Source organism: Dama dama, chromosome 15, assembly GCF_033118175.1.
Source record: "Dama dama isolate Ldn47 chromosome 15, ASM3311817v1, whole genome shotgun sequence".
Classification (NCBI taxonomy): Eukaryota; Metazoa; Chordata; class Mammalia; order Artiodactyla; family Cervidae; genus Dama; species Dama dama.
Window position 1 is genome coordinate 71995423 of NC_083695.1, and position 19365 is coordinate 72014787.

General features: G+C 39.3%; 1 protein-coding gene across 1 annotated transcript in view; it reads left to right on the top strand.

Moving 5' to 3' along the window:
• SORCS3 (sortilin related VPS10 domain containing receptor 3) overlaps positions 1-19365 on the top strand; it is a 545070-nt gene that overhangs the window by 246398 nt on the left and 279307 nt on the right. Inside the window, exon 4 of the mRNA XM_061163158.1 lies at positions 5095-5253. Within this exon, the coding sequence (XP_061019141.1) occupies positions 5095-5253 (159 nt within the window). The remainder of the gene's footprint in view (positions 1-5094; positions 5254-19365) is intronic.

Here is a 19365-nt window from a genome sequence, read left to right on the forward strand (position 1 = left end):
AGATTCTTACTCCCAAGGAATGTTTAGTTATGTTCTTACCCCTAAGGTATGTTTCATTCCTTCATGGGCCAGAGCCTCCCACTGAAGAGATGAGAGTGGTCATTCAGAGTGCAATTGTATTTAGTGAGTTGACAGTTACCTCCTGATTGGTATTCATTTTGGTGGTGGTTTATATTTGCTAATAGAGTGTGCTTTTCTTAAAATGTTGCCAGGAATGTAAAATGCATGTAAAATAAGTATAGAATGTAGTTTTGTTTTCCCCCATCCTTTCACATTTTTTTTTTAAATTGTGATAATGCACAATGTGAGATTTATATTCTTATCAAACTCTTCCAATTGTGCAATGCAGTATTGTTAACTACAGGTACAATGCTATTCAACAGATCTCTAGATCTTGATTATCTGGCAGGCCTAAAACTTTATGCTCATTGAATAGCATTTCCTCTTTACCCCCACCACTCACCCCTTAGGTTTTTATCAACAAAATTCTGGAATGAGGGGAGTCGTGACAGAGGCAAATAATCCGTAAATCTCCAACCTGTTTGGCATTACTTCTGCCTTTAGTTATGTTCTTATTCTGGGTAATTTATAGATAAACATTCATGTTTATTTAGCAGTTGTGGCCCTATGCTAAGCTCTTTAGTCATTATTTCATTTAATCCTTTCAATAGCATGGTGAGTTAAACATGATTATTAACAGTATTTTTCTTAGATGAGGTAACTGATTGGAAAAACTGGGTAATATCCTCACGTTTACACATAAAGTAGCAGACGGGAGATGTGAACCCAGGACAGCTGCCCCAGAGCCTATAGCATTGATAACTCTGTTCATGTTTGAAAGACCCCCTTCTCTTCCAGCATATGTATATACCCAATGCATATCTTGTATCAGGACAAGCTGGATAAAGAATCAAAGCCAAACTGAAGCAAAAGCCAAATAAAACAAAACAAACAAATCTCCATTGGGAACTCTTTCCTGCTCATTCTATCAAAATCACATAAATACAGAATTCACAGATGTCTGAACCTGTATTGCCATAGGCTTTCTACATATATACCTACAATTAGGGGTTCAAAGGCAAGGGTTGTAAATTTCTTTGTAGGATGAAACTCTCATAACTATGCCAAGAGTCACATACCTATATCACAAATTTAGTCCACAGACGATATTTAATGTGAGTATAATGTTTTTGGTAACAATCTCATTTTAAACATTTTAAGGAAATGTGTGCACTCTCTCTGTTGACAAAGTACTTACTGCTTCTTGTCTTGCCTTATCTGCTTTGCTCATTTAGTTTAGCTGCTTTGTCCTTGTAGGCCTTTCTTTACCTTTGAAATCCCTGCTTCCCAGTAACAATTTGGGTGGACGTGATTTTCATTATATATGTAGGTATAGAAGTCATTATGTAGAGTCATACAAGATATATATATTTTACTTTGAGGCTTAACTTCTACTGAGGCTTTGTTTTCTGATTCCATTTATGTTAATATTATGGTTCCCTCTTTTTCTTTCTTTTTTTTTTTTTTACTTTTTCTTTTTCAAGAACTAACATTCTATTGTCCCTTTGATTCCTATTCATTTAATTCTTCGTGTCCTCTTGACCAAAGTTGAATGAGTCAGAGGAGGAAAGGGGCTTTTTTGAAACTGCATTTTTTGTGTGTAGATTTCTTGTTGTTGTTTAGTTACGAAGTCATGTCCAGCTTTTTTGTGACCCCATGGACTGTGGCCCACCAGGTTTCTCTGTCCATGGGATTTCCCAGGCAAGAATACTGGAGTAGGTTGCCATTCCCTTCTCCAGGGGATCTTCCTGACCCAGGAATTGAACCCGCATCTCTTTCATTGCAGGCGGATTCTTTGCCACTGAGCCAGTTTCTTAGAGATGCTTAAAAAAAGAATAAAAAGCTGCTTCTTTGACTTCCCCTTGTCCCTTGGTAAAGATGACAAAGTGCTTTTCAAGGTGTAGCAAAGCATTAGTATTAGTATGTGTGTATGTGACTCAAGGTGGTGATATTTGAATCTGTTAGAGGGGGTAATAGGCAAGTTACTTTCCTCCTCTGAGCCTGTTTCCTTACCTGTAAAACACAAATAATGATACATCACATAATTTGTTTGAGATTTTGATAAAATATCCTATAAAGTACCCTAAAACATGTAGGTTTCTACATCCCTCCTTCCATTCTTCTCAGACACTAGATTGAATATGGATATTGCCGGTGATATCAAAGTATATAAAAGGATTTCAGAGAAAGATTGCAATAAAAATGTACTCTTGCCAAAAAGGGTCCCCTAAAACCAACTCACAATGTCAATACACCTTATATATAATTGCTTTTCTGTACATGTGTATGCATAAATGTACCACAGAGGTGTACATGTAAGCATATGTGTGTACACATACCTGTAACATTTGGGTTGTGTGCAGATTAATGTGCTTTGTATATGCGAATATGGAGCGTGTGTGCAGGAAGAAACCGGGCTAGAAGAAGAGTACATTGCGCTAGATGTTTGATGGTAACCCTATTGTAACTCATGGTATATAAAATAAATTTCATTTATGATGTTGGTCTTATCTTCTAATTAAAATCATAGGCATGAAACTTCTTTATACCTGCATAAAAGAAGCAGTTTAATTTCTCTGCACCAGGGGAGAAATGATTTCATTGCCTGTTATGTAGCCCATCAGTACTTGGTGAGGGAGAGTAGTTATGAAAGCCTCATCCTTTCCCAGTATATTTGTCCTCGCGGTCTTAAAGGAGCATGGATGCATCCTCTGAGGTTTTTTCAAGGTCAGCAGGGGTGCTTTTCCCAGTAGTCCTTACCCTTCACAGTGCCAAGGGGGGAGACAGTTATTCTGTCTACAGTTATTCTATCTAAGAACTTTCATCCTAGATTATTCACACATGAATAAAAAAAAAAGAAAAGAAACTAGACTGCCTATACTGCATCTATTTCTCAAAAATTTGCTGATAACTAGTAATAACTTATTTCAATGAAGCCAAAGCAAATATTTGAGAAAAAGAAAGTAAGCTTGTCTTGGAAGTTATAAAGGAACAAAAAAGGAAAATGACTATGAATCTTAGCAGTTAAAGGCATTGAATTTGTGTAAAGCTTACTTTTTAATACTGATATATACTATTGGTAAATTTTTAAAACTCTACTGTTCAGGAGTTTCATTTTAGAAGCATATGGAAATGTTTCTTTGACTTTACTTGGTACTTTGGACCCCATGGTGCAGACTGTGTGTAGCTGTAACCCTAACAGCTAGTGGCAGTAGAGCCCAAGACAGGACAGATTGCAAGAGGAAATGAACTCATTTGCTCATTAAGTCACTTAACAAACATTAGGAACTCAAGGAAGTTGGGTTGAGCTAGATGATAAAGGTCAAAAGAGCTGTGCTAATGATGGAACGATACACATGCACAAGGGGCAGGTATGTCAACCCATTTTAAGAATTTTAGGATATAGGGAAATCAAAGATAAGTCATTGAATGGTTTTAGATTATTCTGGCCACAGTGTACAAAGTGAATTGGAGGAATACTGGTTGAATCTGTGAGATGGACTAGGGGTATCTTACAGGAATCCAATGGTCACATTTTGGACTAACACAACCACAATGGGCAGGGAGAGAATGGATCTGATTTTAGAGTTAATTAGTAGGTAAAATATGCAGAGCTTAGAGAGTAATTAATTATAGGAGATGAATAAGAAAGCAGAGTTGGGGATGAACCTTGGGCATTTGGCGTCACGTGGGTGGCTGGTGGAAACACTCACTGCACTAGGAAACACTCGGGGTGGAGACGAGGGCTTGGATGAAGTATTCTGCGGCATGCTGAATTTTAGGTGTTGTGGGATAGTCAAACTGAAGAAAGTGCCAGAACACTTAGTGTTCAAGTCTGAAACTGAGAGGAGACCTTAGATTAACTTTTAATTTATGAATTGTCCCCAGAAAAGTGGTAATGAAAAAATAAAAATGAGAGTGGAAGAGGTCACTGAGGAACAATGTATCTAGTGAAAAGAGAAGAAGGTCAAAACTGAGGGTTGAGGAATGGTTATACTATGAGGATAATCAGAGAAAGTTGAGTATTCAAAAGAGGTAGAAAGGAAAACCAAGACTAGTATGGTGTTACAGAAGCCCCTGGAATAAAATGCTTCCAGAAGGATGGAATTGTCGGTGGCCACAAAGACTGCAAAGAGTTTAACTAAGGGAAAGATAGTCTGAGTGTCTATTGGATTTAAATACTGAAAAGTCACTCACACACTTAGTGAGACCAATGCCACTGAGGTCCTGTGAGTAGAAGACTTTTGACTCCTGAGAGGTCGATAGTAACCATAGCTGTCACTTGTCAAGAATATGCATTATGCCAAGCATTCAAAGCCAGTTCTGGTATCATCAGACTCAGTTATTGTTGAGGAAAACCGAGGCCTCTAGAAGTTAAATAATGCTCCCAGGTGACAGCATGCAGAGAAGTGTTGAGATCTGGACTTGCTGTCTCAGATGCCAGTGTCTGTTCACTATACCACCCTGTGCATTCGGCTTGGGAAGGACAGACTTTCTTGAGCATCAGCCCAAAATGGCCTTCAGGGATATGTGCTTTGGAAAACAACTAGAGCAAAGGGATCATGAAACCACCTAAATCAATTAAATCTTTATAACTGTTCAGAAGGAACAAAATAGTGGGATCTTTTTCATGACTTAAGAGCAAGAGAATGATGGAGAGTGATGTGGAGAATTGACAGAGGGAAGATGAAAAGACAGTGGTGTGATGGTCCCAAGGTCAAGGGACAGAGGACCATAAGAATAAACTTCCAATACATACAAGTATAAATATCAAAAATGAAAGTATTTAGAAGACGGACATCAGAAAAATGAAGCCTCATTTGTATGCAGACCTAACCTTGCACAGTATTTTAGCTCAATTCACCAATAAAGGACTGAATCAGGAAAAAAAAAAATACCAGTATTTCATCTAGAGACCCAGATGCCCTTTTCTGTGCTGTGATATATAAGTAGAAATGACTTTATGCTTTAATTTCTTGTATTTATTCTCTACTACTGACTCTGTCTATATTTTCTTCTCTTTCCTTTCTTTAGATCATGCTTCTTAGTGATCCTGAGATAGAGAGCAGCATATTGATCAGCTCAGATGAAGGGGCAACCTATCAGAAATACCGGCTCACCTTCTACATCCAGAGTCTGCTCTTTCACCCCAAGCAAGAGGACTGGGTACTGGCCTACAGTCTGGATCAAAAGGTGAACAAATACTGCTTTCATTTACATCCTGTCACCCAGGTACCACCCCATGAAAAGCACTTGCCTATTTACTCAGTCCATGTATTCAAGGGTATTCAATGACATTGCATTGTTCTGACTACATTGATTGTGTCTGCAGCATCTAACTTTCCCTTTTAGTCTTTAATATCAAAATATGCAGGTGGGTATATTTCATTAATGACAATGCCATTTGTCATTTCATAGGTTTAAGATTTTTTTGTGTGTGATTTTACTCATTTAACCTTTAAAACAAACCCTGCGCTATAAATGGGAAATGTGTATTCAAAATAATTTTATGGAGACTGAAGTAAGCATAAGTGCCGAAAAGCCAAGGTACTTGTTCAAAACCACTCACCTGGTAGCTAGAGGAGCCAGAACTTGGAAGCTTATTGTCAGACTTCAAGTCTAGGCCTATCCTATCACACCATGCTGACTTGAATTGGAATAAACCATTGTTCTCAGTTTAGCAAAGGGAGGAAAGCCTCAAACATGTCCATTTCATTGTTTTCTAAAAGTACATTCAAGATAGAGTACCCCAATGAGTCCTCCCCTTTGAGCTTCAGATCCGTACATATATCCAGCAATGTACTTGACTTTGTCTACTATGTGTCTTGGAAGCCTTTCGATTCAACATATTCCAAAGATGAACTCTTGATCTTCCCACATCTAGGCTGGTTCTCTTCCAGTATTCACTAATTATATTCATTCAGTTGCAAAAGTAAGAAACCCAGGAGGTACCCCTAATAGTTCTTACAGTATATGTTCATCCTATAACTTGAACTATATATTTCCCAAATGTAGATCTTTTGATTTCATGCCTTTGCTTAAATTCCTTCTGTATCTTCTCTTTGCTCACAGATTAGTCTGAAGTCCTCAGTAGGCTGTAATAGCACCCACTTGGTCTGGTCCCTCCTTCTCTCTTCTAACTCACTGTTAGTACTTCAGTGACCATCTTCAGTCCCTCCCCACAACTCTCTCCCTTGCTCCCTTTCCTGGGCTTGGGATCTTCCATACAGTAAACCTCTTCACTGTCAGACCTCTGACATCACTTCCACAGGACATCGTCCCTAAGCTCCCTGACAAAGTTAAATCCCCCCTGATGTTCTTTCTTACAATGCTATGCACACTTCCCTTCAGGATACATGTCATGGTTGAGATTTTTCTGTTGATTGATGAGCACTTGGCATCTTTTGCATTTCTCCCTAGATTGCAAGTTCCAGGACAGCAGGGTTGTGTCTACTTTCACTCACTGTTGTAGCAGCAGTCTCTAGGACAGTGCCTGCCATTTAATAATGATCAGTAAATATTTGTTATATTTGAAAGTTTGGACTTCCTTGGGGGCTCAGATGGTAAAGAATCAGCCTGCAATGCAGGAGACCTGGGTTCGATCGCTGAGTTGGGAAGAGCCCTGGAGGAGGGCCTGGCAACCCACTCCGGTATTCTTGCCTGGAGAATCCCCATGAACAGAGGAGCCTGGAGAGCCACAGTCCACGGGATCGCAAAGAATCAGACACAACTGAGCTACTAAGCACAGCACAAATATTTGTTAAGCAAATGAGTTAGTGGATGGATGCATTGCTATGGTAATGAGCCCTTTATAGTTGATCAGTTTCTATCTATGAGAAGAGAATTTAGTTGTTCTTTGTATTTCCTACTTTTTCCAGAACCTCAGTACAGCGTGTGATGCCAAACTATTACATCACAATGTTGTGGAATCAATCAGTGAAAGGGAATGGATACTTATGAGTACTATCTTACGTAGAATTGTCTACAGAATAATGTTGTTGAAATAGTTTCTTGTCTCTGTTCTCTCAAGTCCTGAAACAGTTGCTCCTCACTATATGTTTGAATCTGTAATTTGTAAATGTGAGTGTGTGTGTATGAGGTGTCAGCACCTTTAAACAATAATTTCAACATAACCTTTATACCTGTCATTAATAGAGCCTCAAGGTGGGCATCAGCAATAGCTAAATGCAATTCCCTAAGGACACCCACATGACATTTGCAGAGCGAAAACCATTGCAAATACATTTCTTTCATGGCATCAGGTGGATATTGTGTGAAAGACTTAGCCAAATGTCAGATAGCCAAATGTCTGTTTAAATGCTTAGTAAAGCCAGGAATTTTGAAGATATGTTGAAAAAAATAAATCATTTAGATGTTATTAAATGGCTGTCTGATAATTTATTTAGATGAAACTCTTAAACCATGTTTTTACTTAGGCAGAGACAAGCTAGGTTAGAAAGCTAGGCAGCAGACATCTCATGCCAAGAGGTTGATAAACCAAATGCAGTATAGAAGTATTCCTTTTCTCCAGCTCCACAGCACTGAGAACATCTACAGCATTGGTTGTGCAGTACCCTTACAGATATAATGCATTCAAGATAGCTTCTGACTCGGTGGTTGCTTTTTCACCTGGTGAAAATATTTGCAAATGTGGCAGTGTGCACTGATGGATTTTCCTAACCACACTGAACTTTTCTGGGTGCATTCTTCCTTAAGCTCTCTTTCTTGTTGACATCTTTTGTGTGAAGTGGCTGAATGTTCTTTAGGCCCATAAAGTTTCTAACTGGTGCCCTGCCACTCTTTTAAATAAATGGTGTGAGAAAGCCGATGATGCCCCCGGCAACATTTGTAGAGATGCCATAAAACATCATCCAGGCATTCAGGTTACAGCAGAGTTTTTCTTTATTTGGGAGTAATTTATTGGTTTAGAGTCAAGGAGAGGGATGCTCTGGAGCAGCAAATGAAGATGCAAGGGTAGCTGAGATTGATATACAAATGTCTCATTTCAGACTGCAGCCTTCTCTGACATGCATGCATTGAGGCACGGGCTTCTTCCAAAGAAAATGAAAAGTGCTTGTATTAAGGTAACTGCAGCATCAAAGGGAGATGTTTGTGGTGAGGAGAGAATCGATGTTTCCATTATTGTGCCTTTGATGAAATGCACTAGCAATTTCTTTAGAATCTGTAAGGCTATCTCTTTACGTTGTATGTATTACAAAAGACCTAATTGAATGATATTTTAAAAGGACAATATCCAATTGCTCTACCTTCCAAATTGCTACCCCAAAGCTGCAGGAAACTTGCCAGGAGCTCTCACTCAATAAAGGCACTGCTGGAGAATTAAGGAAATACCTTCTGGATAGAACAAAATTGTGTCTAGAAATTGAGAGTGCACATAATCTTGTGTTCATTGAGATGCTGGCTGGCAGCTTGTGAATCCCCTGGGAAACTTGGCTACCTTTTGCTGGTCAGGGCCAGGTTGGCAGTGAAAGAGATCCAAGCCTTCCACCTTCCAAAGCTATGAAAGGGTGTGGAGGTAGGGCAAATGTACCTTGCACTTGACCCTGTGGGAGGATCATGCCTCTTCAATTCTGACGTGTCCCAGTCTCACAGAGTCCTTCTGTGTCCTTCTCAGTGTGACGTGGGCCTTTGATCAAGTCCTTCTGTTCTGGCTATACTGTGGATCCTATCACCCCCTATGCCAGCTCCCCTCTGCCTTACAGATTCTCCTGCCATCTTGCATTTTAACATTAACTGACTCAGTAAAGATGAGATTCTTTCTTGTGTATAAGAATCTTGGAGATGTTTTTATAAGAATCTTGGAGGTTTAAAAAACGCATCGCAGAAATAATAGGTTATGGTTGACCAAATTGGATATCATAAAAGAAAAGCTACTCCTCTCCTCTCAGAACCAAAGCTCTAGAACATCTTAGGACAGCTGTGTATTTACCAGTTATTTAGAAGGCAGTATTCTCTTTTGCCTCCATCAAACTGTTTCCTTGCTAACGACTGAAACAGCTCACTTTGTGATATTTTGAATTAGCTGGAGGGCTCAATAATCTTACTGCAACTGAGAAGTTTTGAAAAGATTTTGAGATATGTTTTGAGGACATTGCAGTCCTTTAAAAAGATAGGTGTTATTCTCATAGTTACAGAAAGCTGATGTTTAAAAACAATCCCTCATTTTGACAAGGAACTCAGTATAGTTTTTTGAATGGGCACATGATCATGTATTCACAGATGCATACAACCTGGACAGGGGGCCTTCCGCAGAGATGCAGAGTTGATAATAGCTGTTTTCCTGCGTGAGAGGTGGGATTGCAGGGTTCTCTGTTATCATTTGTCTTCTTGGCAAAATGAAACTTTAACACACCTAGCTGGCTTTGGCCATCAGAAATGAGAATCTCAATGGGATTTCAGACTTGATTGTTTTTTCAGACGCTTCTTGGCTAGACTAGTCTAGAATTGCCTGAAATTTCAATGTAAAAACTACTTTCTGAAACAGTAGCACACATAATGAAGGGTTGCTGTGTGGTAATTGGGAGGGGGGTGGGTGTGCAGTTATGGGTGTTTTCTTTTATTGCTGGCCACGCACTAAGTTCAATAGCAGCTGACAGAGTGACAAGCTGGTTAAGAAACTAATGCCATCTTGGGCATTGTTGTTTAGTCGCTACGTCATGTCTGACTCTTTTGTGACCCCATGAGCTGTAGTCCACCAGGCTCCTCTGGGCCTGGTCACTGGCAAAACAGGGTCTGCAGTGGAGGGGATGGGCTGCCACACATGAGCAGGACACTAGTGAGTTAGGGTGTATCTAGTGTGTAGAAGGCCTGAAAACTCAAAGGGAAGTTTAAATTTGTACTTCTGAAATGCTGGTACAAATGAAGAAGTTTTTTTCATTTATATTCTCATGAAAACCCTCTGATTAGAAATGTAATTGTGCTCAGAGCCTTCAGGATTAGCCGGAGATGGTAACCTTCCTCAGAAGCCATTGACAGAAAGGCTTCGTGGCTCCCCAGCTGGTGAGGATGACACTGTTGGGAATGATGTTAGGCTGGCTGTGGTGTTGAAGCCTATTCCCTATGGAATAAGACTGGGACAAAAGGTACCTCTTATTTGGAGAGAGGCACTGCATTTTCATTGGGTCCTCTTCCATGCCTATAAAATCACTTGTCTATCACTGAAGAGGAGAAAGGAAAATCCATAGCCCCTCTCACCTAGGGTGAGCCCACACTGCTCTCACAGATGTCTCATCCATACAATAGAAATATGCTGTCTCCATCACCATAGAAACACTAGTTTCCAGGAGGCCACTTTCCTGAAGGTGAACACAAAAACAGTGGACTGAGAGAGAATGGCCCTATTTTGTATTTAAAAATGTGGCACAACCACCGTGTTATTCAGATGTTAGCATTAACCTATTTGCACTGAGTTCTGAGTGACAAAACTGGTTTAATGTGCAATATTAACTTGCATTGAGTGAGGGTGGTGCAGTAAGAATCTCTAGTCTTTGCAACTTTGCTCTAAGGATGCTGGCTCAAAGGAACAGACTTCAGCAAAAGTCTTTATCTTCCCAAGCCTGCCTTTTCTATACCATGTCCCAGACTTCAGGTCCCTGCCTCTACCTTCTAGGTGTCCCTTTTGTTAACCTGACACCTTTCGGTCAGGAAAAGAACATTTGCTAAAATAATTAATGGAAGATGCAGCATATATATATGTATTAAGAAGGGTGTACAGGTATTTCTTCTCAACAACACCTTTCCTGAAGCAGTTAAGCTCTCATGATAGAAATTCAGGTGTGGCAATACTTTGGTGAAGGAGATGACTATAGGAATAGGTGGGCAAGGGCTTGTGTGATGCAGTCTCTTCCGGTTGCGTGTGACCTTCTCTGTGTTCCGCCACCCCTTCCTGCATGGAGTGACCTTACCTTCACATGTGCACTGGTCCTTTGTTCTCACGCTGCTGCCCAGTGTCCCTAACTCTCATCCCTTTGCCTCATTCCGACACTATGTTTCCAGTTTTCCGGTTGAATCTAGTTCTTCTGCTTATTCCTTCCTTTGTAAGCCTCTCTGGGCTTATGATCTGGCTGATCTGACCTGGCCAAATCTGCTATCCTCCCTCCATTCTCTGCCTCTACCTTGACCACTCCCTCTGGTACCTGACCTTTTAAAGTCAGGGTCAGTCTTTAAGCATTTTAAATCAAAGTATAATGTATATATACAGAAAAGTGCACATATCATGAGCTCAATGAATTTTCATAAACTGAATGCACCTATAGAACCAGCACCCTAATCAAGAAGCATAACATGATTGGAATCCCAGCATCATCCCCCTTATGTACTTTTTCAGATATTACCTTCTACCCCAAGTCCAGCTGCTATCAGTAGGGTCATTTTTAATGACTGGATAAACTGGTGAAGAAATAGACTCAAGATGAATTCCTTGGAAGAAAGGTTGGAAAATAACAAGTGAGGTAACTGACAGAGAAGGAGACTTTAAAAATATTAGCATTAGAGAATTAGTGTAAGCCAAAGGCAAGAATTCATTGACGTTCAATAAATCTAGTTAATACAGAGAATTCATAAGGAAACTTTCAAAAGATGCTCATTTAAAATTAATTTAATACATTTTAATTTAAATATATTTTCCTTTCTGTGCCATAAGGAAGATACCCAGTGTTGACAAAGTTTTGGTGAAACTCATATTCTGAAATTGTATTGATGGTCATGCAAATGAGTTTTCCTTCCTGGAAAACATCTTGGCAATGTATCAGAAGACAAACACGTTTTCATAACTTGATTCAGCTACTTCACTTCTGAGACTGAACCAAGAGAATAATACCAAAAGGCTTTAGGCATAATAATGTTTATCAAAATCACTTATAAAATGTGGATAGAAATTTGCTGAGTACCCAACACTAAGGGATTTTAAATCAGGGTATATACATTTACCCAAATATCATGCAACCATTAAAATGGTGATTATGATGACCATGTAGCAACATGGATACATATTAATATCTATTTAGTACTTATATATCTCATAGACATTATATATATATATAAATTAATACACGATTCATAGAAAATTAAGTAGTATGCTTTGAGTATAAGTGTGTGACAAATAAGATAAAAGAAGGAAGGAAGGAAGCAAAGAGGGAAGGAAGAAGAAAAAAAAATAAAAATGGTAGAAGATATTGCCAAATATTACCTGAGCTCTCTTAAAATGATGGGATTGTTTGTAGGGTTTTTTTTTTTTAAGCCACTTGTTTTTTATATTTTGTATTATTTCGTTAGATTACTTTTACGATTCAATTCAGTTCAGTTCAGTTGCTCAGTCATGTCCGACTCTTTGCGACCCTGTTGACTGCAGCACGCCAGGCCTCCCTGTCCATCACCAACTCCTGGAGTTTACTCAAACTCATGTCCATTGAGTTGGTGATGCCATCTAACCATCTCATCCTCTGTCGTCCTCTTCTCCTCCTGCCTTCAATCTTTTCCAGCATCAGGGTATTTTCAAATGAGTCAGTTCTTCACACCAGGTGGCCAAAGTATTGGAGTTTCAGCTTCAGCATCAATCCTTCCAATGAATATTCAGGATTGATTTCCTTTAAGATGGACTGGTTGGATCTCCTTGCTGCCTTGAATAACTTCTGTTTAGTCCCAGATATAAGACAGTGATCTTTAAAAAAAGATTTTAAGTGTGAATAAGGTCAATTTAGGTAAAAGCACTTTAAATCATAATTTAACTACATTTTCAAGAGGTGGTGTGGTGTAGAGGAAAATTTCCCTGGACTTGGAATATATCAAGTCTGAGGTTTTTCTTTTCTTTAGCTTTGCTTCTCACTATGGTCCCTTTCGAACTGTGAACCTCAAGGAACTATGTTTTTTTCCTAACAAAAAAAAATTCTTTTTGGATATAACCTCAAGCCATATTATTTACAACTCAGTGATAGATATAGGTTTTATTATTTAGAAGCACCCACTATAGTTAGATATTAAGAAAGTGATTGCTTCTGGTGGTTTTTCAGATGAATTTTTTGACTGTATCCTAAAATTGACTTGGCATTTGGTTATTTGATTTGACAGCTTTAATGGAAACAAATACTCTGGAGCCAAGAGATATAGACATATGCAGTGAATTGGTATTTGTGCTTAGTAACTCTTATATTCCTCATGTTATGTTACTCGGTATTAAACATGTAAGTGCTTCTTGGAAACAGAGCAAATATGTCCTTAGGTATTCCTGTGTATGGGCACCAATGGGTGCTTTTATGTACATGGTTACATTGAATTCTCATAGGGATCTGCAAAGTGGGTATTGTTATTTCCAAGTTACAGGTGAGTATGTGACTCCTGAAAGCAGTATCCATTTGCTCAAGGTCACCTCGACAGTGAGGGGACTGGCCTGCTCTCTGCATCTGGCTGAGACCCTCAACTATGATCATCACACCTGACTCTGACTAGTGGATGGACAGACTTTCCGCCACCTGGGGCAGAATCCCATAGGCGCCAGTCTACCCTGAAGCTTAGCCTCAGAGAGCACTGTACTAGTGACACAACAAAATCAGCCAGGCAGAGATCAGATCTTCAGATGAATCCAGTTACTTCTAGCACATCCCTCAGCTGATGGCACTTACCAGGGTGGCACCTTGAATAGAAAAGTCATCAAATTGCTTCCTAATAAGTCATAGGACTGAATAATTTCCCCCTGGCAGAAGATAAACAACAAAGCAGTTGTGTGTGTGTGTGTGTATTTTCAGGTTTCATGCAGTTTTGCTCACTTTTCCCATCCATTTGTTCCAGTGTTTGAGTTAACATGTAGATTAAATAAGTCCTTGCCATTCAAATAGGTAATACTATAATCTGGGTTTTTTAAGGAAGTTTATAGAGACATCTTTAATATGGTAATGAAGATAGAAGTTGAAATCATTTAACTTCATTTACAAACCATGAATATGTATTATGCTTTAAATGAAAAGAAAGGCTAAAACAGATATAGTGTTTGTTCAGTTTGCTAAAGAGAAGACAATTTGTCAAGATTTTTTCCCCAAAACTCAAGTAATATGCAAATATAGGAAAATCAGACCCCCATGTTAATTCCATGGCATGATGAATATTTTTATAATCCTAATTAGTACCAGTCATTTAGTCTAGCAATTTCCCCCAATCTAACCAATTTGAAATTAAAATAGATGCCTTGATTACAAAACTCATTAGCAAAGAAGCACCCTTCTCACTAACCAGTTCATTTAAAATGCACAAACTGAATGAAGTGTGGAATACTTGTGTTGTCAATTGGCATTAGTGAAGTGAGTCTTAATTGGGACCATTGTGAAGTATTTGTATTGCTGCATGTTTCATTGCAGTATAATATATCATTCATTAAATGTAACAAAAGCAGCTTTTAAATGGTTTAATTAAGCGAAGTTGGTGTGCTTGGTAATTTTTATAAAGTCTAATGTCACAATTGTTTGCATTTGGAGTACTGGTAGGTATTAATGTCAAGAAGATGAAGTCTGACTCTGCATTTATCACTCCGATTACGCAAAGAATGGCAGGTTTAATGTCAGAGGAGAAAATTAAATTATAGAACATTGACTTCTTACTGAAAAGTACCCACATGCATATTGTCCTTGTGCATTTGGACATGGAAACTCCAGAAAGGCCTGATTTATGGCTGAGAATGGAGAGGAAGGGCTGAGGACTTGGGAGTGAAATGAAAGGAGAAAATAACAGTTGGGGATTTTTTTTTGGTAATTTCTTTTTTAATTTTCTTTTTTTAATGAAGGGAGGAAGTAGTAGGTGGAGCGAAACTCTATCCAATGTATTTTTGTCTACTCAAAAGAGCAATAGAGATGAGGAGCAGTGCAGATTGATGTTCTGTCTAAGCCAAATGTGGGAGTGTGAGAGGAGGGGGAAATTGGCTTTGGACCAGGGAAATACTGGAAGCAGGGCTCTACAGAAGTCCTGAATGGGGGCCAGATAACAATGAGTTCAAGGCTGGTTTTTCAGGGACAGAGACTGTATAATGAGGTGCAGCAGTGGCAGGCTTACAGGTATAAAGTATAAGACAAGCACAGAAGTCACTTTCTGTTGTTGCTTCTTTTCTGTGCAATCCAGGTGTCAGCTGTTACATCTTATTTATGGACTATTTCAACCCCATATCAATAAGGATGGGCCATGTCACTAATTTCCTTGAAAGATCTAATTTTGACAGTCCTGCCCATATTCATTTGGTGTCTCCACTGTAAAGGAAATGGTGCCATTGACTTCTGATTGCAAGATTTGCATTTCTTTGCTGGAGGGCTTTCTCTGAAGGCTTTTGAGGCTACTCAATCTATATCTATAGAAGTGCCATGGAATTAACATGCGAAAGAGGTCCACAGCCAATGATGAACAGAATTTGGTGTAGAGATAGCATAGTTTCTTCTCTTATCATGTGGAACAACTCCAAAGAGTTTTACACTTTGTTTTCCAGAATGTCGCAATGGAATTAAGCTCTAGTTGTCCAGAGTTAGCTGACTTTATAACATATCATTTCTACACTCCATTGGCTATAATTTCTGTACTCCCATACTGTTTCCCAAACACACTGCTTAGTTCTTATCTCAGTGTCTGCTCCTGGGGGAACTCTAACCAACTGTGACAAGCGTGTTGTGATTTTGGTAGTGGTATCTGCAGATTTCTAAAGGGAAGGACAGGGGACACAAGCAAGTCTCCGTTGACATTTCTGTGTTCTTAAGTTCCTTCTGGGCTGTGCCACCCTCTCGTTTTCCTCATTGTTGTTAACTAAATAATATCCTCTCCCCCAAAATAATGCCCGTCTCTGAATCCTCAGACCTGTAAATACATTTCCATAAAGGGCGAAGGGGGACTTGGTGGATGTGATGAAATTAAGGATCTTGAGATGAGGAGGGTATCCTGCATTCCCAGGTATGCTCAGGGTAATCACAGGGGTTTGGTTTTGCAAGAAGGAGGCAGAAGAATAATATTTAAAAAGGAGACGTGACAATCGAAGCAGATGTTGAAATTATGCTTTCTGAAGATGGAGCCACAGGCCAAGGGATGCAGGCAGTTTCTAGAAGCTAGAAAAGACAAGGAAATGGGTTATCCTCCAAAATCTCTGGAAGGAAGACAGCCCTACTGACACTTTGGTTTTAACCCTGTCAGACTCATTTGAACTTCTGGCTTCCAGAAATATAAGGTGATAAACTTGAGTTTTTGTAAGCCACGACCTTTGTGGTAATTTGTTAGAGCTGTGAGAGGAAACGAACACACTCACTGACCTTTCCCCAGCTTCGGTGCATCTTCTGTCTGACAGCAGGCAAAATCCTCTAGTTACCTGGCTCTGCTTCCTGGAAGCCCAGGTATCCAGAGTTCCAGACACAGGTCATACGTTTGGCTTCTAACATTGATCCATGCCATCTTGAAAGAAGAAAAGTTCCTCCAAAGAGGAATTACGGTGAAAAGAAATACAAACCTGTTCCCCATCTTGTCACATATTGTATTAGTTTTAGGTCTGCTGTAGCAAAGTACCACAGACTGGGTGGCTTGAACAGCAGAAATGTAAGGTCTCACAGTTTTGGAAGCTGGGAAGTCTTAGATCAAGGTGTCAGTGTGGTTGGTCTCTTCTGAGTCTAAAGACTGTCCTTGGCTTCTTGATGGCTGTTCTCTTTGTACTTCACAAAATCTTCCCTCTGTGTGTTTTTGTGTTCTAATTTCCTCTTCCTATGGTAACATATTTCTTTAGGGCTCACTCTAATTAACTCTTGAAAAGCTTCATCTCCATATATGGTCATATTCTAAGGTACTAGGGATTAGCATTCCACAGATGGATTTGGAGGAGATACAATTCAGCTGATAAATGCATGTCCAGGTTACTAAGTGATAAAAATCTTGTTGTGCTTTAGGTCTGTGCTCACCTGAAGAGTTTCCTCTGTGGAGCACGATTGCTTCTGGGGCAAGTGGAATGTAACCAGCCTCCAGGAAGAATGTTAGGAGGCTCGGGTGGGAAGTTAAGGAAGTAAGGGTGGGGTTTATCCCTGGAATGAAAACCAAATTCTCATGAGAGTTCCTGAGACTAGTCAGGAAGGTCTCAAACAGGTCTTTGGCTTTGACTCTGGGTTAGGGAATCCGGGAAGGTATGTTGAAAGAAATCTCTGCTTGAAACTTATTTTTGAGAATCATGGCTATTTGCTTGTATAAGCCAGATTTGTTGTGTTTGATTTTTGGTTTTGATGTCTTAAGATTTTCGTTTTCTCTTTGCGTTTGAAAATGTCAGTAGATCTCAGAGAAAGAGGTTTAAATGACCTGAAGGTGTTACACATTATGTTTAGTCGCTGAATCGTATCCAACTCTTTGCTATCCCATGGACTGTAGCCCACCAGACTCCTCTGTCCATGGGACTTCCCAGGCAAGAATACTGGAGTGAATTGTGATACCCTCCTCCAGGGGATCTTCCCAACCCAGGGATCAAACCCACGTTTCCTGCATTGCAGGTGGATTCTTTACCACTGAATCACCAGGGAAACCTACACATCTTCTTACAATTCATCATTGTAATATGTTTCTCCATAGCTTGGAAAATAAAGTCAGCTCAGCAGAGAGATCATTGTAATTTGAATGCTGTCTCATTTTCTAACCCTTTCCCCAAGTCTTTTGTTCACTCATGTACCTCTTGGTTCAGCCCAGAATACCTTGGCATAGACACTTCTCTCTGGGAGTCCTTTTTTCCTTCTTTATCTAGTTGTCTATTTCTATCTTTTACAAATCAATGCTAATATGACTTTTGAGAGAAAGCTTTCCCTAGACAACCTTATCTATGGAGATATAACTATCCTGACTTTTAAGAAAAATTTAGAAAAAAAGCTATTTTCATGTTAGCATACTCGAAAGGTTTTGATTTTATGGTTTTACATACTTAAAGTACATGAGGGGTGCAGAGGCCAAACTGTTTCTCAGTATTTAGGACATCCAAAGATCTTAAATTTTAAGTCCCTGGACAAGAGATAAAGAAGACCTGAGTTAAGATAATAATTGTGGAGTTGAAAAGAAAGGAGAAAAATTATAGAGGGATTTGAAAATAGGAGCAAACTGGGTGATTGTATAGAAGTCACAGGAAGGAGGGGTGCTTGATAATCCTGATGTGATAGGGCTCAAAGGGACATCATTGATCTGATAGTCTGATTGCCTTCAAAAATATTTAAGGCCATAGGCTGCACCCATAGTGCATTTCTTTCTTGACCAAGGAGAGACTTGTTTCTCAAACACACTGGGTGGAGCGGGAAGGCCCTGGTGGGCCTTGCCTCCAAGGTATAGCGTGGAAGGGACAAAGACCTTCTGTAGTGGTTGCTTTTCCATTTAGCTGCTTTTCTGACATTTTGCCCCTTGCCTCCCTTGGCTGCACTGAGCACTGGAGGCAGCATCCAGCAGTATCCGTCTGAGAAAGTTATTGAAACCGTCTTTTCAAAATGGAGACTTTCTGGCTTGAAGCGCTCGGTAGAGATAGCAGGGATCGTAACTCAGAGCTTTGTAATAAGCAGCTGGGGAATGAGTGAGGGAGAAAAGATACATTAACTTTTCTTTCTTCCAGTATTGTTGTACTAATATTGGACTTGAGTGTTTTCATAATTGAGATGCTGGAATGTGGCTGAGGTATCTACTCTCTCCTCTTTTTATCTCAGGCAAAGATAGTTTCTGGAACCTTCTAGCCCAGAGGCTCCAGCCCTTGAAGGGAGCTTTCCAGTTTCACTAGTAGATCATTACCCTTGATATAATCTGTTTACCCTCAGGTTTATACAGTCTCTTCCCTTTTTTGATGCTGAAAAATACCACTTTAAAAATCAGATAAACAACTGATACTGTTCATCTAATCATCATTACAGGTATCACAACTTAATCATCAAAAATAACTGAAAATTATGCCATGATGTATGTCTTTTTTTTTCCCCCTCCCAAGTAACTTATTAACAGATACCAGGGCCTAACAAATTCTTACATATTCTTGTTTTAGAATCTTGAAAGAATTTTTTCTCAAATGAATATTGACAGAATAAATGGGAAAATGAAGAAAACCTTAGAGAGCAAAAACTATCTCGTATTTTTTAGTATATTGAAATTATCAACAACCTCCTTAATCACCCAGATAACAGGTCAAAGATATTATATTCCACAAGTACTTGTTGAGCACATACTGTGTACCACAACCTAGGGATACAATAATGAAGGATACTGATACTATCTCTCCTGTCATGGACAGAGAAGCATTGATGAAATGAGTAATTGATGGCAATGATGATGAGTCTA